Source organism: Punica granatum, chromosome 8 (assembly GCF_007655135.1).
Source record: "Punica granatum isolate Tunisia-2019 chromosome 8, ASM765513v2, whole genome shotgun sequence".
In the NCBI taxonomy this organism is placed as follows: domain Eukaryota; kingdom Viridiplantae; phylum Streptophyta; class Magnoliopsida; order Myrtales; family Lythraceae; genus Punica; species Punica granatum.
This window is the reverse complement of record NC_045134.1, coordinates 25,134,769-25,157,983: the sequence shown is the minus strand read 5'-3', so window position 1 is coordinate 25,157,983 and position 23,215 is coordinate 25,134,769. Positions and strand designations below refer to the sequence as shown.

The 23,215-nt window shown below is 39.1% G+C and overlaps 5 protein-coding genes and 1 long non-coding RNA gene across 8 annotated transcripts; 4 read left to right on the top strand and 2 right to left on the bottom strand.

The window, feature by feature from the left end:
- The first annotated feature begins 198 nt into the window (after window positions 1-198).
- On the top strand, window positions 199-3,228 carry LOC116187125 (uncharacterized protein C17orf53 homolog). 2 transcript variants are annotated; one of them, XR_004151988.1, is made up of 8 exons: window positions 199-761; window positions 846-928; window positions 1,075-1,137; window positions 1,253-1,354; window positions 1,500-1,565; window positions 1,692-1,767; window positions 1,909-2,433; window positions 2,964-3,228. XR_004151988.1 is itself a non-coding variant. In XM_031515728.1 (7 exons), the coding sequence occupies exons 1-7, from the start codon at window positions 248-250 to the stop codon at window positions 2,241-2,243; spliced, it is 1,239 nt and encodes a 412-aa protein (XP_031371588.1). In that variant the 5' UTR covers window positions 199-247; the 3' UTR covers window positions 2,244-2,565. The 2 variants fall into 2 exon arrangements, 1 of the variants encoding a protein (XP_031371588.1); XM_031515728.1 differs by lacking the exon at window positions 2,964-3,228 and having other exon boundaries at window positions 1,909-2,565.
- LOC116187126 lies at window positions 2,669-5,894 on the bottom strand. 2 transcript variants are annotated; one of them, XR_004151990.1, is made up of 8 exons: window positions 5,613-5,894; window positions 5,082-5,233; window positions 4,836-4,961; window positions 4,087-4,664; window positions 3,807-3,923; window positions 3,616-3,709; window positions 3,411-3,466; window positions 2,669-3,131 (listed from the first exon to the last, which is right to left on the bottom strand). It is a non-coding gene; the product is annotated as an uncharacterized LOC116187126 (long non-coding RNA). The 2 variants fall into 2 exon arrangements; XR_004151989.1 differs by having other exon boundaries at window positions 2,672-3,131; window positions 5,082-5,894.
- A 679-nt stretch (window positions 5,895-6,573) lies between these two features.
- On the top strand, window positions 6,574-8,619 carry LOC116187707 (pentatricopeptide repeat-containing protein At1g66345, mitochondrial). The gene has a single exon (XM_031516612.1). The coding sequence runs from the start codon at window positions 6,690-6,692 to the stop codon at window positions 8,244-8,246; it is 1,557 nt and encodes a 518-aa protein (XP_031372472.1). The 5' UTR covers window positions 6,574-6,689; the 3' UTR covers window positions 8,247-8,619.
- On the bottom strand, window positions 8,599-12,016 carry LOC116187706 (ERAD-associated E3 ubiquitin-protein ligase component HRD3A). Its single transcript, XM_031516610.1, has 6 exons — window positions 11,331-12,016; window positions 10,646-11,137; window positions 10,178-10,393; window positions 9,568-9,891; window positions 9,249-9,491; window positions 8,599-9,146 (listed from the first exon to the last, which is right to left on the bottom strand). Exons 1-6 carry the CDS (start codon window positions 11,877-11,879, stop codon window positions 8,925-8,927), a joined length of 2,046 nt encoding a protein of 681 aa, XP_031372470.1. The 5' UTR covers window positions 11,880-12,016; the 3' UTR covers window positions 8,599-8,924.
- Window positions 12,017-16,346: 4,330 nt separating this feature from the next.
- LOC116188657 (60S ribosomal protein L19-3-like) lies at window positions 16,347-17,429 on the top strand. The gene is made up of 2 exons (XM_031518143.1): window positions 16,347-16,484; window positions 16,897-17,429. The coding sequence occupies exons 1-2, from the start codon at window positions 16,373-16,375 to the stop codon at window positions 17,373-17,375; spliced, it is 591 nt and encodes a 196-aa protein (XP_031374003.1). The 5' UTR covers window positions 16,347-16,372; the 3' UTR covers window positions 17,376-17,429.
- Window positions 17,430-19,966: 2,537 nt separating this feature from the next.
- On the top strand, window positions 19,967-22,216 carry LOC116216059. The gene is made up of 6 exons (XM_031551977.1): window positions 19,967-20,134; window positions 20,219-20,374; window positions 20,526-20,659; window positions 21,132-21,218; window positions 21,551-21,709; window positions 21,983-22,216. The coding sequence occupies exons 2-6, from the start codon at window positions 20,242-20,244 to the stop codon at window positions 22,079-22,081; spliced, it is 612 nt and encodes a 203-aa protein (XP_031407837.1). The 5' UTR covers window positions 19,967-20,134; window positions 20,219-20,241; the 3' UTR covers window positions 22,082-22,216.
- Window positions 22,217-23,215: the final 999 nt, after the last annotated feature.

Sequence of the window (23,215 nt, the reverse complement as noted above, 5' to 3'; positions counted from 1 at the left end):
GTCGGGGCGGTGGCCGTTAAGTTAGTTGCCGCCACGTCGCGCTCCCGCTACGAAGAACTTCCGAAAGGAGTAAGCCGAAAACCTCCGACTCGCCTCGCAGGTACTGTTCAAGCCTAGGCCCAATACTGGCCCAGGCCCATATTGTTCAAGCTTAAGCATCTTCTCCTCCATTTGAAATGCTTCCCTCGTCCTTCCCGCGCGATCCTGTAAATGGCGGACGAGAAGAGAAGCGCTCCATCGGACGACAATGGAGCCGTGGGAAGCGCTTGACATTGACGACTCGGAGGTCTCCTCCTTCCTCCGCCCTTCGAAGCGGCAAGGTCTCAGCCCTGACGCAGCTCCTCCGCCGCAGCGGCGGCTCAACAAAACCCTAACACTGAACCCCTCGCCTCCCGCTTCCATTCTCAGACCCTGCTCTCAGCTCCTCGCTCCACAAGAGCCATCCATCTCACAGCCTACGCCCAATTCTCAGATACTAGCTTCCGTTTCCATTGTCGAGCCCGAGACATCACGTCGGCTCCTGCAACAGCCGGAGAGTTGGAAATCTTTGTCACGGCGGATCCCAGGACCCGCAGGAGCTGTACAAGTAGCGATGCAGCGAAAGGTTCGGAACTCGAAGGTCCCTGTGCAGGGTGATGATAGAGATGCCCCGATACCTACTCAGGAATACTTAAGGAGGGCTGTCGAGAATGGAGATGAAGATGATGGCGACTTTGCCCTAAATCCATGGGTTTGTGCAGTGAATTTCGTTAGGTGTGAAGGTGTGCATCTTAACTTTTAGATCCTTTGACGATTTTCGTTTTGGCCCGATAATTTGGACTTCTTCGGTTTCGGATGCCATTTAGGTTTGGTGGGTGGTGATGGTGTGGCGATTGGGACACCTCTGTGCTCCATCAGGAGTGGAAATCTCACCGACAAGGTTGCTCAGGTATAAACCATTAGTTTCCATCACCAAACAATTCGGAACCTTTACTAAGATTACTGGTAAATTTGTAACTGCATACAGTTGGAAATGAAAAAGATGCAGATGCTTTCCTATTTGTAGTAATTCTCTTGATGATTTGATATGCGTAGGTGGTTGCAATTATCAAATCTTGCAATCCAAATGGTCTTGGCGATCTCTTGGTAACACTTAAGGTATACTCACTTGTTATGAACCGGACCTACATATATCTTCGGGGTTTGCCCTTTTGTTTAGATATATTTGTGGAGACTATCTCTCGCAAATGCTGAATGACATCAAATGTTTCAGGATCCTACTGGTTTGATTGGGGCTACCATTCACCGGAGAGTCCTCAACTACGGTAGTTTTGGGAAGGACATAACTGTGGGTGCAGTTCTAATACTTCAAAAGGTTAGATCTTCTCGTTTTCCTAAAGAAAGCAGTGTTTTAGCATGGTTATGATTAGGTTTCTTGCATCTTGGTTGATTAAAAAATAAAGTATCACAAGTACTGTTATTGGCATTATTAACATCAGATATTATATTTGCACTTTCAGGTTGCTGTGTTTTCCCCTGCTCGATCTTCTCGCTATCTCAATATAACTTTGAACAATGTGGTCAAGGTACATGTTTACGCCCTCTATAATCGGGGGAAGGTCTAATTTGGCATTAAACCGTATGCTGAAAACTTCGTCAATCATCTAGGAGATCAGAACACTATCATTAGAAGAATTATGTGCATTTTTCAGGTCATCTCTAAGGACATGGGGCCGATATCAGAACAGACTTCTTGTACACCGCCAGTGAAACATACCTCTGTAGCAGGTAATTGTCTACCTCGGCTCTAATTTAAGACCAAGGTGTTTGTGGAATACTTTGTGTCATCCTGATGATTTAATGCTTTGGTATGCAAATTTGAGTGAGCGTTAGTTATTAAAAGAAAGTGGTGCCCCTTTTTTTGAACAGAAAACTATGGGAAGTCAAGCCGACCGAAGGCAGCAGTTCCTCAGTTAAGGGAAAGAATTGATGGGATCATGAATAGCTTCAGACAAAGTGCGAATATGAGTGCGAATACCCTTGCTGGAAGACATTCTGAACAGCATGATGATTTAAGGACAGTCGATTCCTACAGCAGTCTAAGCCGCAGAGAGCACAGTTCTTCCATAGAGAAGGAACCTGTATCAATAACACATGATGCTGGGAGTCAATTAGAACAAGCTGAAATGGATGTACTGATGACTGACAGCAATCCTGTAGGAGTCTCTGAAAGTGGTGATGGAATGAAACAAGGGAATGGATAAGGAGGCTATTCAACAGACAGTAATACAATAGGCAACAGCGGGATGTCGAACACGAGAGAAGCCTCTCAAGGTGCAGAAGGTGGGAAGATGAACAGAATTAAGGAGCTGAAAGAAGCAGTGGTTTCAAAAAGTTCACTTCCGGAGTGGACAGATGAACAGCTGGAGGAGCTCTTGGAGTACGATTGATGAGGTTGGTGGTCTCTCAGTTGCCAACTCTTTCTGCTTGAATGCTTGGACAAACTAGATGTTGTGCTTCTTTTGCAAAGATTCAATGATCCGATTCAATAATTTCAGAGTTCAGAATGTATAGGTGCTTTGATTTTGCTGATGATTCAAATATTCATTTTGATCCAACCGACTAATTCAACCCAAAATATTGCTATTTCTTCCATTGACAATTCAAGCACTCCAACTTTGAGCCACCAAAAATAATAGTTATATCGATAAATAAGTTGAAGATAGTCTTCAGATCCCATCAAAACCTAACTGTTGGGCTTGAATTACAGCCTGAACGTAAAACTTCAATTGAACAAAATTGGATAAGCACATCAGAATTATGGAAAACGAGATCAAGCTGCTGACAACAATTAGTCAAGTATACCTACTTTTGCTCCTAACACCTTAATCTTAGGGAGGAAGAAGTGGATCCATTGTCGTCTTCCATTGTAGAGCATCCCCGAGCTAATCATCTGAGACAAGTGATTCTGCTTAAATGAACAGGAATCCTCTAGGCCAAATAAATCTGGCAGAGGTTGCAAGATGAGGCCATTATGAGCAGGGAAGCACGCCAATACTTAATCATCCATTACTGGAACAACTTCCTCAGTCTCTCTGCAGAAAGGGCTGCTCTCTTGTTGGTTGGTTCTAGGACAAGTGAGTAATTGAAGTCTGCATGTTAAAAAAATGACGATAATCGTTACATCCGAGAGTTGCAAACCGAGCTGAAGCAGTGTGCTTTTAATTTGCGTGTAGAAAGTAGTCCATTCACCTCTAGTGCTTAGCTTCCATTTTTGCTACATTCGAAAATGAGTGACATGATGTAGAGATGTATAGTGAAATGAATAAAAGCAGGACAGTTTAGCAGAGTTCACTCGTTAACGATAATACGACAAAATCAGACAAAAATCAAATTACGGGCATTAGATTGGAAGTAATTGCTTTCCATACTGGTAGTAGCCCAGCATCTCTCGAGCTGTGCCTCTCCTTAAGCAGGCCTTCACATTCTGGAAAGTGAACACAAGCCAGTGAGGATCGAGAAGGTCTGATCTACACTCATCAGGGAGCAAATTGTAACAGAAATCTAATCGTATCGAGCAAATGAAACCTACTCAAACGTTGAAAGACAATACTTTGTGTAATTAAAAGGTCCTACACTCTAATATAGTAGAAGGGTCATCCCTGAGATGAGATTGCCCTTTTTGTCCAGAGTGATAGCTTTGGTACAAACAGCCTCGGCCTGAAGGAAACTGAAAATCAACAGAAGGAAGGCAAAAGGTTTAGCTCACATACATGTTATCAATAGCAATAGCAATGGGCAATAGCAAATAGGTTTCTTGCTGATACCTTCCGAGTTCTAGACTTGCAGCTGCGCTATTGCTGTAATAAGTGGCATTGTTGGCATTCAGTCCAGTATAGAAATTAATTGCCTTCTGCACTGTTTATCTTTGTATGCTTGAGTGCCTTAAAACTCGAAAACAGAATAAATAAAATGAAAATGATGTAAGTTATCACAAAGAAGACTAAGACATCTGGAGGAAAAAAAACACCAAGAATCATCAAAAGGCTCATGATCAAATGTAACTCCTGCATTTAGAGAAATTCATCCCATGCTAGTAGTAAACACCTTTTCAGTAGCGATTTCAGCAGAAATTTCCAGAGTGATAGCACTCCTAGCCGATTTAGCCCTGGCGGTGATATTGGCCAGTTCTTGCAAGGTCTGATACAGGGCCCGAACTGTGTCAAGTAAGAACCGATCCCCACCATTTCTTGCTATAAGGGACACTCAGAGAGGGCACTTGTCGTGATATCCAACAGGCAAATATAAAAGATTTCAGAGGAAATGGAAATGACTTCATTGGACAAAAAAATTGCAACTTATGAGTTTAAGACATCCACACCAACAGCGTCCAGAGTTGTCGAGATGGAGATGATCCCCATGCTGGAAACAGCCCCATGAGAAGATCAAAAGCCAATGACACCACAGTACCCTGCAGGAACTCTCACGACTCCAACAGTATCGATACCTGCCTGGAACTCAAAATATGAGGCTTAACTCCCCATCCACCGGGTAATTCTAGCTTAGTGGGTCTCAAAAGCTTTCTTTGCACGAACTAATCACAGGCTTCAGTTGATGCAGGCTCCCGTGAAAGTTACGTGGCAGACCATAATTCACTGGTGCGATTAACCTGATATGAAAACAAGCTGGGGAAGAATTCCAGTAGCAGTGCATTAGCATTAGATTCCGAACATCACGCTTTGCAGTAATGCATATTACTGAGCAGAATGCAGAAGAAGATAATCATGGGCTATCAGCATATGCAGAGGGAAACTCCAGGAGGGGCAAGTAATCGGAAAAGGATATGATAGACTCACCCAAAGAGAAATCAACAAGATCAGCAGCAACAGCGACAGCGGCTCCACTGCACGATCCACCAGGTACCCGTGAAGGTGCTGCAGGATTTACGGGGCGTACCATGCTGCTTATTTTCTCCAGTGATACTGAAAAAAACAGCATTGGTAAACAATTTAGATTATCCGAAGCACAAAAAAGAAAAAAATCTTGAAAATATTGAAGTGACACCAGAATGAAATCTACAGAGCAGAGTGGAAAAAAAGGACCTAAAAGCCATTTCATCAACAGCATTTTTCCCGGCACAAGCGGCGCCTTCATCGACTAGAGTGGAGACGACGGTAGATGTTCATGGTCCGGCTCATGGGTCCACTCCCAGTCTGGATTCCTGAACCCCGTGACATGCCCCTCGATGTCGAACCTGAAAATCACATTGGAAGCCCAGACTTATTAGGTGCCGGCTCATTGTTCATCAACAATGACGTGGAGTGCATCACAAAGCAGTATGAAGCGAGCAATCTTCAAACACTTAGACGACCCACATGATAAATAACTAACAACCAAACTTTGCCAAGCATTAGACCGAGCCGCGGTAACACAGTAAAGCGGCCGACAAAGAAACCAACCAAACAAGAACTTTACCAAGCGTACGTAATTCAGAGAAATATACTGGAAATGCTTTCTGCTTACACCGCACACAAGTAGCAGCGTTCAATTTAACAAACGCATCACATTGTCCTTTGTGAACAACATAGGAAACAAATAATCGTGTATATATATATGTATACACAGACACATACATATGTATATAGAAAGAAAGGAGGGCGGTGGGGAGGGAGACTGGGAGAGAAGTAAGCAGTCATATAGGCGTCGGAGACAGGCAAAGGAGAGGCCGGTGAGGGGATGGGGGGCCTTGGGAGGAGGATGCTGGGGAGGGGGGAGAAGCTGGAGCTTCATGACAATGGCTCCGAAGTCTTCTCCGAGGGTCCTCTTGAGCTTGTTGGTCATCAGCACAATCCCAGCAATGTCGAGGCTTACCAGCAACTACAGGTTAGAGGAAGCTCCTAGCACAGTAATTTATTAGCAACTGAGACTGATGATGATTCGATATGCACCCTTCAGGTTTGGAACTTAATTGCACTTTAAAATTGAGTTAAAATGGTTAGGCCTCATTTGGTTTTGGAGTAATTTATTTTTACTCTATTTTATTTTAATTCAACAATATAATTATTATTTTATCTCAACTATTCATTATTTTTTTTTATTTTCTCAATCTACGTTATTATTACAATGCAATTAAATATATATATATATATATATATATTTACGTATAAAACTGAATTTTATTTTCAAACAAGGCCGTATTTCTAATCATTTTGCTCAATCTTAATTTCTCAAGTAAAACTTAAAAGATTGGAAAATAGTTTCTCGTCATCTTCTCAACCTTAACATTCTAAACCCCAAAGAAGTATGTGAAAATCAAACAATTAGTCCGACTACATTTTCAACATTAATTTGCCAAATAATTCCATGACCCAGCTTATGAAAATCAATATGTATTTTTCAGTAATTATGTTTCAACATTTTTTTTTATCAGCTTCAGCACTGCCAAACTACATGTGACACGCAAATTACATTGATCGGTTGGTTATGTGAGACTCTTTTCATTGTGGTGCAAAATGTGACCAAATCCAAACTTCAGGGTGCAAAAATGAACTCTTCCATAAATTTGCAAATCATGATCATCTTCTTCATCTTCTTCTAGCATTGTTTCTCCTGGTCTACAGTCTGCTACTGCTCCTTCTCCCGTCCCAATCTACCAACTGTGGCCATCTCTCATATGATGAGCTGAACTGAACTTCTGTGAAAGTCTTCCAATGTCCTTAACTCGCAGAATCATCCCATCCCTCGTTCGTGTCCCAACGAAGAATCCCATCCGGTTCCTTGTCCCCAATCTTTACTCTGCTTTAGCTGAATCCGCAGTCCAGTCTGATTCAAAGAAAAAATCGGATGAAATCGTCAATTCGATATGTAACTCGTTCCGGAGAGGATGGAATTGGGATACCCTGAAGCAAAAATTCGATCTTTTGGCGTTAAACGACTCGATGGTGAGGGAAGTCCTCCTCCAATTGAGGGAACCAGCTGATGCACGATGTGCCCTGGGGTTCTTCCACTGGGCGGCCAAGGTGAAGAGCTTCGACCACGGGGTTCACTCTTATTGCCTCGTTATTCACATCCTAGTCGGAGCTCAGCTCGTTAGGGATGCCAAAGTGTTGATAGAATCAGTTCTGAGGAGAAGTGCTGAGATATCGGATTCGAAGCTGTTGGTTGTTGAATTTCTGCTCGGAAGCTACGAGGTTTCCTCGTCGAAACTGTTGGTGTTCGATTTGCTCGTGCAGGGTTATGCTAAGTTGAGGATGGCCGAAACCGGGTTCGAGGTTTCTCGTTATTTGGAGGGACACGGGTTTCGTTTAAGTCTCGCGAGTTACAACAGTTTGCTTCATGTTACTCAGACTCAGAGGTCTGATCGGAGTGACGGTCTGATTTGGAGGATTTACGAGCATATGATCGAAAAGAGAATCTACCCGAATCAACAAACTATCAGGATCCTGATCAGTGCTTTGTGCAAAGAAGGACAAATGCAGAGGTCTGTGGATTTCTTGGACCGAATCCACGGGAAGAGGTGTGCTCCTGCTGTGATCGTCAATGCTACCTTAGTTTATCGGGTTTTGGACGCGGGAAGAATTGTGGAAGGTATGGCTCTGTTGAAGAGGATGCTGCAGAGGAACATGATCTTCGATACCGTTGCCTACTCTTTGACCATCTACGCGAAGGTGAAGTCGGGAGATATAGATGCCGCATGGGACATACATGAGGAAATGATCAGGAGAGGATTCAACGCGAATGCCTTTGTGTACACTGCTTTCATAGGAGCGTATTGCAGGGATAAGCGAATTGAAGAATCGGATCGATTGATGAGAGAGATGGAGGACATGGGTTTGAGTCCCTACGATGAGACGTACAATCTTCTCGTTGATGGCTTGGCTATGGTGGGGAGAGTCGAGGAGAGCTTGCAGTACTGCAGGAAAATGATGGAGAGGGGACTGGTTCCGACCTGTTTGGCTTTCAATAAGTTGGTGGCGAAGCTTTGCGAAGTAGGGCATGTGAAGGCGGCCAATGAGACGTTCACCATTCTGTTGGAGAAAGGTTTTGTACCAGATGAAGTCGTGTACTCTCTTCTACTTTCCGGCTACGGAAGGATAGGCGAAGGGGAGGAAGTTCTCAAGCTTTATTACGAAATGGAGTACAAAGGGCTGTCTCGAACACCACTAGTTCTCTCGTCGTTGATCGAGAGCTTGTGTTGGTGTGGGAAACTCGGTGAAGCTGAGAAGTATCTGAGAACTATGGATGATTGCTCTGCAACCAGAAAATAAGAACCTTCATGAGATGCTCATCAGAAGCTACTCAAAAATTTCCAATCAGATGGTCTCCAGAGGTTGAGGCATCGCATCGCATCGCCTTCTGGTCCTCCTCGCACTGATGCAGAATGTCACAAAAGGAGAAGAAAGAGTTCTTTGTTCGTAAATCTGTTCGGGAAGGAAATAATTCTTTTGGGCCGAAGATTGACGATCACTTGAACATGTCATAAGTGATTGTCCAGATGGTTGTAACTTGTAATAATCAGGATGAGGTCAGGAACAAGTAATCAGAAGCTGAGTTTGCAACCTCTTTCGTACCCGAAACAAGACAATTCTGCAACTATGAGCAAATATCTCCAGACGGAAATGAATCAATAGAATTACAAAACTTCACTTTCTGACTTCTACAACTGTATTAGTTATCTGCTCTGCTGCGAATCTACTTAAGATAAAATACAGTCTCCATCATAATTGGAGGCAAATGGCATTTCCTTATTCCTGTCCTTCCTACAGCCTCTGTACTTTACATGTTTCGGAATCTGGAAGATAAAAGAACCCCAGAGATAATTGCTCGAAAAACCAAAATCTGATTTCAACACCTATACATCGTCCCGCAAGTAGAGAGTAGAGATCTCACCCTCCTCTCGCAACGAAAATGAAAATCACGAACAACCTCCCTTGTACTGTAATTTGTTAGTTTGGTACTGGTACTGCAGCCTGCTCATTGGGTTGATGATGCGGTGCTGGCACGTCAGCGGGAGCATTATGCCTCCTCTGACGTTCTCGGAGGTATAGTACGGTGAGGAGACAGACAAAAAGAGTGAGAATTGTGGCATTGCCTTCCTCCAAGAGCACATCCTCCACCCAAGCTTCCACTTTCGGATAGAGCTCGGGCAGCGAATCAATCATATGGACCTAAAATCACAACCTCTATTTAAATTGAGAATATAACTGTGTGCATGCATGAATTGATAGAACAAATATACTCGGGTTAACCGAGAGAGCAAGAGAACTCACGAGGAAGCTGTCAGCATAGTTCTTTCTTATCCACAGGCTAGTGAGGGCCAGTGTGACAGGAAGCTTAGCTGCAGGGTCCATCTCAAGAGCCTGATCGTAATATCTTTTCGCCAGATGCAGATCGTGCGGTAGCCCTTGACCGTGTTCATGCATATAACCGAGGTTGAACATCGCCTGTGCATTTGACTGGGACTTTGCATGCATATAAGCCTCAGCTGCTCGCTCAAAATCCCTTTCAGTACCCTGCAGCGAGGAACAAGAACAGTTAAATCCTGAACTTTAAACAACTCATTAGCTCTGCTTCTGTTGAAGTACTTACCCGACCATAGTAATATGCATCTCCAATCAGCAGAGCAGCGTGCTCATTACCCTGTTCAGAAGCTTGCAACCATAGAGAATGGGCCCTTTGATGCCTTTCTGCATCTGTGCACAATCCTGCTTCCCCCATGCACATGCTTCGTTCCCCATACTTGTCAAGAATCCATGCAGCATTGCTCTGAGCCACCTCATATCCCAGCTCAGCCATTCTTGAATATAAGAGGAACGCCTTCCCAATGTCACCTTTTAAATATGATTCCAGTGCCCATCTAGAGAAGGAGCTCCATGGCCCACGCTCAGCAACTAGTTTGTAAAATGCAGTAGCCTGGAAATTAACATGATCGATTTCAATCCATGCCAGGAAGAAGAATGGCAAAAATTTAAAGCTGGAAGTTCAGAAATCCATTCTAAACTTTTAGATTCAAGTAACTTTTTACGGTTCATATTTACTTTTACTCAGCTGGAGAAGATTTAAAATCATGGGATTCCCAGGCAGAGATTACAGAAACAACTATGCAAGAAAACCCATAAAAAAGAGACAGATCAAGGAACATCTTTAGATCAGCAACTATTCTGCATTGACAACATGAATTTATGCTTCAAAATTTTACCGTTGGAAGATTTTTCTTGAGCCCTACGCCTTTGTGGAACATCTTTGCGAGCTGGTAGAATGCCTTGGGTTGGCCAGAGTTAGCAGCCAATATAAAGTATTTCCTAGCTAATTTCACATCCCTCTTGACCCCAATCCCTTTGAGATACATCACCCCGAGGTTATAGTGACCCCCGGGCTCGTCATTGTCCGCAGCCTTCTCAAAATACTCCTTAGCCTGCAAATAGCAAGTAATGATGATGTATTGATTTTGACACAAATGGTGGACATTGCCTCTTACAATCATTTAAGAAAGTAACTGCAGAAGTTAACTGATGCTTTGGATTCCAAAGAAGAATGATGATAATTCTAAGATTGAAGATCACGTGATGCGGTTTACCTAACCTCGGGTATGAATTACTGGACAGACAAGGTGAAGGTGATAGAAGATATTAACTAAGAATCAGAATTATTCAAACAGGTATCATACCTTGGTGTAGTTCTTCTTTTCAACACCATATCCTTTGACGTATAAATACCCCATTCCATTGTAAGCCGAGTACAGCTGCTGCCTCGAAGCAAGGGTCAACCACTCAAAGGCCTTGGTGTAATTCCTCTCAACACCAGCTCCCCGTGCATATATCTCTCCCAAGAGTTCCATCGATCTGGGCTCCCCCTTCTCCACAGCCTTCAAGAACCACCATAATGCCTTGGCGTGATCACGCCTCAATCCTCTCAACCCGAAGTAATAGAATAACCCGACCTTGTACATCGCCAAGGCATTGCCTTTCTGTGCCTGGTATTCCAATATCTGGAAGTCCTCGTCATCCTCGCCCCGGGATTTCCTCAGGGCCTCTTTGTTCTCCTCTGCCCCACTGTGAATCCTAACCGGTTCGATCACGGGAGAGTCCTTAGAGATCAAGAAGCTGTTTACCGCTACTTCGGCTAACTCTGCATAGAGCTTGACTGCTTTTTCATACATCTGTAACATGTTCACCAAAGATTTATTAGCTTCTTCATCTTTAACCCTTAACCGTAAGGAATAACGACTCTTCGATTTCAAACAAATTCAAAGGAGCCAGCTTTACTGATGATCTTACCAAAAAGAGCTACAACTGGGACAACAAATGAATTCAATCACTGAAAATTCGACAAATTTCAAGGTTTTCACTCACATCTTGCCGAGAATAAGTGTACGCAAGCGCCATCTTAGACTGCATATTCCCTCCCTCAGCAGCGAAATGGTGGTATAAGAACGCCTTAACCTTGCTTCTCTCCCGCATCTGCCCCATTCCGTATAGAAAACCTAACGCCGACTGTGCGTGAGGGTATCCCGCCATCGCGCTGGCCTCGATCTCCGACGCGGCCGCTTCCATCGGCCTCTCGTCGCCGGAGCTCACGGAGGACACCATCTTGTCCACCCCGGAGTAGTACAGCTCCTCCGCCTCGGATGCCAGGGCCAGTTCCGAGTCGGACTCGAAGATCGGGCGCCACGAGCCCGGGTCGAGCTCCTCGTCGGGCTTGGTCTCCGATTCACCGAACTCGTCCCACTCGGCCGAGTCGAGGTGGGCCGGATCGATGTCATCCGGCGAGTTGGTGATGTCGTTGATGTCGTCCTGCGAGAGGAAGAGCACGAACGACCGGGCGGATGAAGCCGCGGGGTGGAGACAGAGGATCAATAGGGAGAAGAGGACCTTCCAAGCACTGAACCTACTGATCTTCATGGCTGATCGGAGAAGAGGTGAAAATCACAGGGCTCCGGAGACGGATTTTGGGGTTCTCAACGAAGGAGACGAGGACAGGTTCGGAATTTCTCGTATACTTTTGGTCCGACACGTCAACTGAAGTTCTTTACCCAATAGGGATCTGCCACGTGAGCTCAAGCGAGAAGCTTCGTAGTCCGCCGGAGCAGCTGATTCTTCTCTCGGGGAGAATTCTCCATTTGTGCCGGCTCGGGTCATTACCCGGCCGGCGTCTACTAATGCGCATCCGACCCATCGAAGAAATATCTTCTTCTTTTTTTTAACAAAGTAGTCCCATGAGTCACGTACTATCAAATAGAAATCATGATACGATTGATTCAAGCTATTCGACATTTATTCCGCTTAATTAAGATATCTGGTTCGAGTCTTTGTGAATGCAAAAAATCTACGCTGTGAGAGCTTTATTCCTTAATGGACTGACTCGACTGTATTGGATTAATCGGGGTCCAATTGGGCTTCCGAATACCATGGTTCACATCGAAAAAAATAGAAATCATAATAATTAAGAAAGAAACACAAGTATAATCACCATGAGTATTAAATTAGTAACCTCTTTAATCATATTATTTATCTGGTGAGATCGTGCACCATTACACTACACCATTTTTAATCATTCTATTTGATTTTTTTCCTTGCTGTAAGCATGTGAAATTCAGAAGCCCAAGAGTCCTGACTAATGAGAGATAAAACTCACTCAGTGGTAAGAAAAATAAACATCAAACCAATTGAATCAGTTTAAACTATTATCTATATATTTTTGTTATAAGGGAAATCCAATGGATCTAGTACAATAAAATATAAATTCCAATATATATATATATGAAGCAAGATACGAGGTGGGCTTAGCCAGATAGTCTCATAACGCTTCGTTTCTAAATGAAATTTTTTCGATTATTTGAATTTTTAAAATTTTAAATTATCTTTAATTATAAAAATAGCAACAAAATCTTGTAAAATAATATTTCATTTAAAAAATTAAAAATACCATAAAATCTTTTGGATACTATAGTAATTTCCAACTGAAGGCAGTATGAATTTTTAAAATGGACTTTCTAAGTTTTTAAAATTTTCTAAAATTTGAAATTATTTTTAATAAAAAATATATTTTTAAAAGATATCTCATAATAAAATCATATTTCTTGATTTCTTTTATTTTTATAATTTATATATTATTTAACAATCTTGAATTTTTTAATATGAAAGTTAATATTTCATACCATATTAGAGTGCTTCATTTTTTAATGAAATTTTCTTTTTTTTTTTATTTTTTTAAAATTTTAAATTATACTCAATTATAAAATTAGCGATAAAATCTTCTGAAATAGTATTCCATTTAATAAAATTGAAAATACCATAAAATGTTTTGTATAATATGGTGATCTCCGTTGAATGCAATATGAATTTTTTAAAAGAAACTTTCTAGATTTTTTAATTTTATGAGTTATTTTTAATAAAAAATATTTTTTAAAAAATATCTCATCATAAAATACGATTTCTTGACTTAAGTTTAATAATCTATATATTATTTAATAATCTTGAATTTTTTAAAATAAAAAAATAATATTTCATCACATAAATACCGGTATCAAAATAAGTATATATTATTATATATATCATACATAATATAGATATAGATATATTAATATATGGTCATGTGGACAATTTTTAGTATATATAATAAGAAAAAGTATATATGAATTATATTGTTTTATAGATATCTATTTCTTAAAAACAGATTAGATAATATTTTATAGATAGATATATATGGAATTTTTCTAGATTTTTTTAAATTTTTTATTTTCGGAATTACTTTTAATAATGAATTTATTTTAAAGATATCTCACCTTAAAATCTAATTTCTTGATTTCTTTAATTTATAATCTATATAACATAATGTATTTGAAATAAATGAGAAGATTTTATTATATGTATAGATATTATTTAATAATCTCAAACTTTTTAAAATAAAAATTAATATTTCATAAATAAATACTAACATCAAAATAAGTGTATTTATTAGTATTTATGTTCATACAGAATATAAATTATGCTAATTTATGGTTATGTGGAGAACTTTAAGTATATATTTTAAGAAAAAGTATATATGAATTATATGTTTTTGCATATACCTATTTTTAAAAATAGATAAGATAATATATATACATAAATTATATTTTCTTTTCGAAAAACAAATCAAATTTGTTCATCCAAAAAAATCATATTATATTTATTTATATTTGTATACTAGCTATAAATATGAATTATCACACACATAAAATAAGAGCATATTCAGCTCTAAAAATACGTCAACAACTAGACGCGAGCTCTTGAAACTATGTCTCTCTCTAGATACAAGTGAGTTGGTTAAATTTATTCTTTGATTTTTTTTTCTCATTTTTATTGAAAATTTTCATTCTTTTATTCTTTTACTTTTTTCATATATTTTTTTAAGATTTGTGATGCGAGTTTCATATCTCAAAATGTGTTATTATCCTTATACAAACTCTTACAAAGTAAGTTCTTCTACCACTAAATGCGAATGTTGTTTATTTATTTTATTATATTTATTTCACTTTTGATTCTCCAAGCAATTTTTCTTTTTAATTTTTAATTATAATTTTTTTCAAATCGGTGAAACTATCTCATGCATCGCACGAGCTTCCCAACTAATATCTAATAAAGAAGGTTTGGTTGTTCCACTAAGTATCAAATCTCAAATCTCTCGGTTATTAGACGAGAATGTGCGCCACTTGTTACGCCCCTTTTTATTATATAATTTTTTTTATCCAATGATACCATAAGGTGGCTTCATCCTACTATATGACTCCCACTCGACTGTCCGTATTGCTTTTTTACTTGATCACCTTTTGGTTAACTGTTATATTATTATATTAGAGTTTTAGATCAAAGTAGACTTCTTTTCAAAATTAATTCCCACAATAAACTTCCCAAAAATCTATTTTTCAAAGTAGACTTACTTTATTTTCTATAAATTATTATTCCAGTCCCTTGACTCTTTAAATTGTTTCTTTTAAATCTTTTTCGAAAAAACTTTTTTATTTATTAGTATGAATGAATTATTTGTAAAATCGTCATTAGACTCATTCTTAAATAGATTACCATGAACCAAAATTTAAATTTTATGAAAACATTATTATTATTATTATTGTTGTTGTTGTTATTAATTAATTAATTAAGCAAGTGATTTTCATCTCGTACAAAAATATATATAAAAGCATGAAAATAAATTTATTCATTTCATTTAGATTAGATAATAGATAGATATAAATAATAAGTATTTTTGAAATGAACTTCTTCCATGAATGTTTATCCATTTCATAATTGATGTGAAATATATAAGTAAATATACTAAAACTGTTGCAATTTCAAAATAAGAGTAAAAAACTTACATAAAATATCTATTTGAAAATTTTTAAATAATGAACTTCTATTATGAAAAATATATTATTCGAGGCAGAAAATCACAAGATCCTTTTGCATGAAGTATTTCCTGAAAAAGAACTATGATCTTTGTAGAAAATAATATTAGATATTTAAACTATACATTTAATGCATAGTAAATGTGTGAATTCTATTTTTGTATATGTATCTATAGATGATCTGATGACATATATTGACTGGTTGTTTATGCGAAAAATTTGCTTGTTCATTAATGATGGGAAGTCAATGATGGTTGATCACGGTTAAGCATATGCCAAATTTCTTACATAGAAGACTCCCAACAAGTGACTCGTCAAACGAACGAAAGGCTCTTAGCATGGAAGTTAAGCTAATAATGTATATGTTGGTTGTTATTAAATATACTTTGAATATTTAATAAGTAAAATAATCAATATTTTTATTATATATATGTTTAAAATTCAAATCTCAATGCTAAGATTAAGCTCTAATAATTTTTTTATAAAATTTAATCTCGATTCATGGTAATATAGTTTAAGGGTATATATAATGACAAACTTGTAAATAATTCATTCATACTAATAAGTAAAAGACCTTATTTCAAAAAGATTTAATTGAAACAAATAAAAAAATTTAGGAACTGGAAGTATAATTAAAAAATAACATAAGACTACTTTGGAAAATAGATTTTGGGGAAGACTAGTGTGGGAATTAATTTTAAAAAAAGAAATGTATTTTGGTCGAAAGCTCATTATATTAGAGGTAAAAGTGAAAACGATTAAACTCAAACTCAGGTATGCTCGTGAAAATTTTCCTCCAACTTGGGCACCAAGGAAAGTATATTTATTTAAACTTTATTGTGTAACTCTGGCAAGGTTCCTTGTCACTCAAAAAATAATAAGAAATCTAAGCATGAAGAAACACGTAAGAATATTTCCTTGCACATCAAGTAAATGCAGGTATATATCTATGAGCTCTGCATGACATGTATGAAATGTAAGAATTTGGTCTAAACAAACAAAAAGAAAAGAAAAATGGCGTCGACAAGCAAGCAAAAACGGCTAGCAGCAAGCATACTCAAGTGCGGGAGGCGAAGAGTGTGGCTTGACCCGAGCGAGACTACTGATATTTCCTTGGCTAATTCGAGTATGTTCATCTCATTCTCTGCTGGAATATGATAAATATATATTGTATAAGTGTGTCTTAACTAATCTCAAGTTCTAGTGGTGAATAACTTGGGAAGTATGATGAATGTGATGACCCAGCCAGGAATAGCCAAAATTCGAGCATGTTATCAAAGAGTTGCTTTACAATAGTTGAGATTGTGGTTATGTTACATGCTAGTTAAAAGGTACGAGATTTTTACCATTTTCAGGATGGTTTGAGGAGAGAGAGTTCATATGGCTTGACAGGAAAGTATATCTGTGATATCAATATTTACGAGTGTCAGCATGTCTGTCGAGATTTACAGAAGTTGTAGAACTTCCATAACGATGTGTTGTGTAAAGTACATCTAATGTCAATTAACATATGAGTCTATATGCACCAAAATATATAGGGATGGACGTGAGAAGGTTAATAAAAGACAGCCTAGTCATAAAGAAACCGATGAAAATCCAGTCGAGGTCGCGCACAAGAGAAGCAAAGGAGGCGAAGAGGAGAGGGAGACGCTCGGGGCTCGGGAAGAGGAAGGGCACGAAAGAGGCAAGGGAGCCGTCGAAGCTGCTGTGGATGAGGAAGACGAGGGTCCTGCGGCGGCTGCTCTTCAAGTACCGGGACCTCGGTAAGACAGACAAGCAGCTCCACCATGAGCTGTACTTGAAGGTGAAGGGGAATGCTTTCAAGAACAAGAGGGTTCTCATGGAGAGCATTCATAAGAGGAAGAAGATGGAGAAGGAGGGAGAAAGGTTTTCTGTGACGGTTGATCAGTTCCTTGGCATTAATAAGATGAAAGGAGGAGATGATAGAAAACGTATTGTTAATTGGGGTGAAAGAGTTGTGTTAGGAAGAAATTTAAATCTTCCATGTAATGTGTAATGTAAATTGTTTCGTATCGATGTAACCGAAAAAAATAATAATATTTGTATCGAACTTTTGTTTCTGCATATATAAACGAGATATTTATTAGATGGTTTAAGCTAATCATGGTCCAAATTCAACTACACACGAAATAATGTATTTTACTTTGAAAACGTACATTTACAGTTTTAGTTTTAAATTCTTTGGAAAGATATATACTTCTTTTTGATAATTGCATATTCTCATTCAAACAAGCAAACTGTATAAAGTTTTTTCACAAAATTACAAAAGGGGCTCCAGAAGACAAAAGATAAGCTCCAGATTCTCTTCGAGAAAGGTCACGCCAGATTATCATTCATTTTGATGTAGTATGTCTATTTTAAATGAGAATGCAAAGATACCCACGGTGAAATTTAGTGAAGTAAAAAATGAGACATGATGGAACCTAGAAATTCAGCAAGGTGATGAAGTTACTGTTTGTTCAGTCCTTGGTGAGACAGATTGGGTTTTCAAGATAAACATGTAGCTTGATGAATATGTACAAACTTTATGAAGTCCATGGCTTCTACGTGTTCCTGTTTTTGTGGCACGCTGACAGGATAAAGTCATCAAAGATTATTAAAAGCTGCACTATGGCTCTTGTTGATGTCAATCTGAGCAAAAACCGCTGCCGAGATATCATTACATGTTAGTGTGATTCACTCTTTATGTGCATCGATTGGCAATTTGGCACTGAATTTTCACTCGTGTGGTTTGTAAATGTGATTTTAAAATCACAACTTTAATTTAATTTTATCAATAACAAAATAAAATAATTCATACAAAGTCAAAAAGTGGATCCTATTTATACTATTTTTTTCACAACAAAACAAAATAACTCATACAAAATCAAAGGGTGAATCTCATTTATACTACTCTTTTTCAAAATTAAAATCATATTTTAAAATTTTATTTTGAAATCAAACGCAACATTATGTATTATATACAAAATATGTCCTGCAGAGCATCCTTTTTAAGATTTGTTGTTTGTTATTAATTTCAATTGACGACAATCGTGTTGTTCTTAACCCGTGTAAGGACTACAGACCAGCTGCACAAGGTCATATTACTGCGAGCTTTGTCTCGGCGCGTAGCCAGTATCCATCCGAATCTATTCGAAACATTTCGGAGCATTCATGATCCAATCCTTTTAAAATGTCTCCTTAATGTAGTCTCCTTCGAGTGACGAGGTGTCTCGGTTTATAGCCACCCAAGGTCCTTTCCAGCACACCTATGAGGACTTATGGGAGATGGTACTTCAGTATTTGTTGTTGGGCAATAGTGATGCTTACTCGATTGGTTGATAACTATAAGCCGGTACAGCTTCACAATAACTACAATTTGTTCCTTATTATAATTCTGTCCTCAAATCCATTGTATCATTAATGTCGTACAAATTTTGCAGCATAAGTTTGTTTTTGAAGCGTTCAAGAAATTACTTTTTTTTTTTTTGGCTAACTCAAGGTGTCCAGGTTTCGCCTTATTAATCTCTGGGACTCCGTGAACTCCGATGACGCACGAAACTGATAATCACGTCAAAGACGTTTCGATAATTCCAAGGGTTTCGACAAAAAATTACGTCTTGGAATACCCTTCAAGTGTTTTCATGGAAGGATGACGCAAGATAAGAGGATGAAAATCAATTCACAATTTTGTCAGCAGCAGTGACTCCTTTTTTTCAACTGATGTAGCCGCTAGAGGCCTTGACTTTATTATACCGTCTTATTTTCAAGAGAAATTAAAGTTAAAGGCGAAAGTTTTTCATCCCCTACGGAGCCTCATATTTTTATTTTCATCCTAGGGGTAAGTCTTTATCCGCAAGAAGACTTTTTAAAAATATATAAATACATTTTCTCTAATATATAATATTATGAAGTTCTCCGATAATTGTGGTGTTCCTGTTATATTTATAATTAATTAATTAGAAACAAAATACGATAGAAAAAGAAAAAGAAAAACGTAAGGCCCATCATGTGTCTACAATACTAATTTGGAAATTTTTTTTAGTGATCTTCCATATTATATGCTCCCCATCATTAATAGTAAGTCCGTATAAGCTCCCAAAAACAAAGCCACCATTTAATTTATTTCTAAAATATATTTTATAAATATTAATTAAAATATATTAAAATAAAAGTCCGCGCAATGCGTGAACAAGAAGTTATATATGGATATAAGGTGATGAATTTGCATAGTATATGTAACCGAACTGACATGTTGTATAGTCATTCAAGATTTTCACGTTGCCCGTGTGAAATTAGCTAGCAGAGTTCGTATATGCATTATTATTTAATAACTAAAAAATATTACTTTATAACCGCAAACAACTAAAAGCAATTATTTAATAACTAAAAACAAATTATTTTAACATATTTTTTTTTTTTGTAAAATAATAAGATTGTACATGGGCAGGGGTCCCGGCTCCAAGAATCCATTTGATTGGTTGGACCGATAGAGGGCCGGCTCAGCCCGGTCTAATTTTGAAAATGACGCAAATAGCCCCGTTCCGGCTCAGCTCTATCTATCTGCTATAGACCGGAAAAGATCTAATCACGTGAGGCTCACGCGCCACTTATCATTTCAGCCCATCCGCAGCGCAACCAGTTTGAGCTCCACGGTCGTCCTTGGAGCGCGCGGCTCTGCCACCACCACTCGCTGCCCTGCCACTCCCCCACCGGAGCTCTCTCCACCTCCTCCTCCTCTTCCTCCTACTCCGTGAAATCTTCGTTAGTGTTGAGGTATTCTATGCATTTATTAACCACTGGCTGCGTAATCGGTGTTCTGCTTTGTTGCTCATCTGTGCTCTGCGCTGTTGTCTTCAGAGAGGTCGCAATTCGTCGTCTGGATGGCTTCGTTCCCGCTCGGAAGCTCGAGCTGCGGGGTCTCATGCAAACATGCTGCGAGTTCCGTCATCGCTGCTTCAGCGCTGCCGACTCCTCTGCAACCAAACGGGAGAACCGTCAAAAACTTAGTCGGAGGTCAGTTATTTGATTCATTACCATCAGAAACTTCAGTACTTTTGTATTTGAATCTCCAGATTTTGCTTTAGTTTCCTTTTCAGGCTGTGTTATAGTTTGTCGGAAGAGCGATTTGGTATTCGTTGAGTCATGCCTTTTGGAATTTTCTCAGAAAGGATATCTCTGCGAAGCTCAAGAAGAGGATCGATGGGCGGGATGGCGGAGAGAGTGATATTTACTGTTTCTAGAATTAGATGCTATTCAGACGCTGGAAACAGCGCGGAGGAATCCCCTGATCAGGGAAAGGTATGTTTTGAACACACACACACACGGATTTCTCGCCCCTTAGATGCGAAGCATGCTTTCTCAACCCTGTGTTTTGAGTCTCGAAGATGAGTAGTATGGTGTTTGCTGTTTCATGGGTTCGCTTGTCTCTCGAAATTAGCTGTTAGATGGGAAATCAAATGGAAAAGTGACCATCAAGCACCGAGGTCTCTTGATTCTAGCAGAAGCCGTGGTGCCGACTGCTGATACACAATTTAGAATGATCAGTTTGACCATTGATTCTACAATTGTTGTTTCTTCTCATTTAACTGGAAAATGTGTAACGTGGGAGGGGTAGGGACCTAAACAGTAGACTCCGTGACTGCATTTCATTTTGAGTGGAAATGTACATTAGAATATATTTGGTCATTTTCAATCTTCTCAGTGAATCTCCTGACTCATGTTATTAGTGTGTAGACATTTTAATCTTATGTTTTACTTGTTTCTGCACTAGATACCTTTTGGGAACACCAGGAAGGACGTTTTGTTAATCGGACTTGGTGTCACCGTTCTCGGCATTGGCTTGAAGAGTGGTCTAGAGGTACTCCTGTTGCTCCTGCTTTATGCCTCAACATTTCAAATTGGACGCCTCACAAATATATCAGAGATACCATGAGGAAAATTAAATATGGCTATATATGTGCGCGCGCGCGCTTTCGACATTTATATTAAATCCCTCTTGAGTTATTTTCTGTTCTAAAATAAGATTTGAGATAAACACAGCAAAGTGTCGTGTGCTTCTACCGTTTTACAATCTATTGTAGAGGGCACTTGTACATGGATGCCCTCTAAATCTGTGATCGATAATTTGTGGTCAATTCATTTAGAATACTTGCTTGTCATAGTTCTCATTAAGGTTCTGTATATGTGCAGTTTGTTGGAGTTGATCCACTACAGGCAGGGAATGTTGTCCAGTTGTTGCTGGTATTGGGTCTAACTCTGGGTTGGATATCGACCTATATATTTAGAGTTTCAAACAAGGAAATGACATATGCTCAACAATTACGTGATTATGAGAAGAAAGTGATGGAGGTATAGTTCTTACATTCCTCATTTTCATGTTCCTTGCATAGAGGCTGCAGGGGAAAACTGAACTCATAAGGCAAATGGACAGCAGTGTCGTGTTTGAGTTTGTAACAATCTGACATTTTAGTTGGATTAATTTACTCATGAAAAGGTAATGAAATGCATTACTCAATGCAATTGAGCAAATAAAGATGGAATTACTGGTCTGCATAGGAAAGCTTTGTGTATTCTGGCTTATTTATATCCTGAAGCTCAGTTCGGGTTGTGATGCTTTAACAGAAGCGTCTAGAGAGTTTGTCCGAGGCAGAGCTCGAAGCATTGCTGGAGCAAGTAGAGGAAGAGAAGAGGCGTCTAGCAAGTGGGGAGCAGGTTAATTGAATCCCTTTGTTGTAACAATTCAGTTGCGTATCATTTGCGCCCCAAAGTGGATCCAAACATGTATATACAGAATTTGTCTACAATGTCAGCAAGGGACAGTTCATGCATAAATACGAGGTAAACTTTAGCTCATCATTATTCAGTTTCAACCCGATATATATGCGTTGCAGAAGCAGTGAAACTGTATTCTCCTCCTGCCTCTTCGGTTTCGATCGGGTCTTTATCTGTTGCGACTCTGTTCTTGCCAATATCGTCAAGTTAGCACGATAAGGAAGAAGCCCTTTCACGTGGTGGTCCCGTAGGCCTTATAGATAAGACCACCTCATATTGCCTCTAGGTAGACGTAACCCGAGATATTTGCTTCTGTCCTGTCCATTCAGTCAATAGGAGTCCGAACAAGTAACTGAAACCACCGGAAGCAAAACCAGTTTTTTCGGACTTTCAAATCGTCATGCAACTTTCAACATCAGCCAAATTTAGCTACGTGCTTTAATTCCGGAAAAAGACCTCGACAGGGTTACATTTCGAGTCCCCTTCTGCAGTAAAGTGTCATCTCTTATCTGCCGAGTCTTGGAACTATTCATATTGTAATCTTTCTGGAAAATAAATCCGGAACATAAAGCGAAAATGCGTGAGGAGATTGCTGGATTTTCGTGGTAGAATACAAAAGATAAGGCTGTAGGGACAATCAAATTTGTCCATGCGAGCAAAATGAAACGAGGAAGGAGGAGTTTAGCTTAGTTTGTCCCCATGATAAAGGTCTCATGCCATGTTAGAAAACGACTAGACAGCAATCAGAGATAATTCAAACACAGCAATCAAAGACCATGTCGTTTTCTTCTTCCTTCAGCATCTGCAAGTAAATTGAGTCGTCCAAGATAAAGATTGAACCATTTGATGTACTTTGATTTTTCGTCAGAGTAGCTCCATTTCTGAAGCTTCTCGTGGCGGTAAAACTTTGGTCGGTATCGTAACCCGTTGCTGACCATTGACAAAAGATTTCCCTTGGCAGTATAGCTCGTTTGCGATCCTTGACAGAAGATCTTCCTTTGTTGCATTCGAAATCTTTGGCTATCAACAAATAATGATAGGTAGGAGGAAAGGTTCCCCGGTGATGACCTGACCATTGCCAAT

Excerpts from the sequence above, each read along its gene's own strand:
- LOC116187125 (XM_031515728.1), top strand. The coding sequence starts at position 248 with ATGGAGCCGTGGGAAGCGCTTGACATTGACGACTCGGAGGTCTCCTCC. Across the intron at positions 1,138-1,252 it reads ATCTCTTGGTAACACTTAAG|GATCCTACTGGTTTGATTGG; the intron begins GTATACTCACTT and ends CAAATGTTTCAG. Across the intron at positions 1,768-1,908 it reads GAAACATACCTCTGTAGCAG|AAAACTATGGGAAGTCAAGC; the intron begins GTAATTGTCTAC and ends TTTTTTGAACAG.
- LOC116187707 (XM_031516612.1), top strand. The coding sequence starts at position 6,690 with ATGTCCTTAACTCGCAGAATCATCCCATCCCTCGTTCGTGTCCCAACG.
- LOC116187706 (XM_031516610.1), bottom strand. The coding sequence starts at position 11,879 with ATGAAGATCAGTAGGTTCAGTGCTTGGAAGGTCCTCTTCTCCCTATTG. Across the intron at positions 10,394-10,645 it reads AAAAGAAGAACTACACCAAG|GCTAAGGAGTATTTTGAGAA; the intron begins GTATGATACCTG and ends TGCTATTTGCAG. Across the intron at positions 9,147-9,248 it reads ACTATGCTGACAGCTTCCTC|GTCCATATGATTGATTCGCT; the intron begins GTGAGTTCTCTT and ends TTGTGATTTTAG.
- LOC116188657 (XM_031518143.1), top strand. The coding sequence starts at position 16,373 with ATGGCGTCGACAAGCAAGCAAAAACGGCTAGCAGCAAGCATACTCAAG. Across the intron at positions 16,485-16,896 it reads TATTTCCTTGGCTAATTCGA|GGATGGACGTGAGAAGGTTA; the intron begins GTATGTTCATCT and ends CAAAATATATAG.
- LOC116216059 (XM_031551977.1), top strand. The coding sequence starts at position 20,242 with ATGGCTTCGTTCCCGCTCGGAAGCTCGAGCTGCGGGGTCTCATGCAAA. Across the intron at positions 21,219-21,550 it reads GCTTGAAGAGTGGTCTAGAG|TTTGTTGGAGTTGATCCACT; the intron begins GTACTCCTGTTG and ends GTATATGTGCAG. Across the intron at positions 21,710-21,982 it reads ATGAGAAGAAAGTGATGGAG|AAGCGTCTAGAGAGTTTGTC; the intron begins GTATAGTTCTTA and ends ATGCTTTAACAG.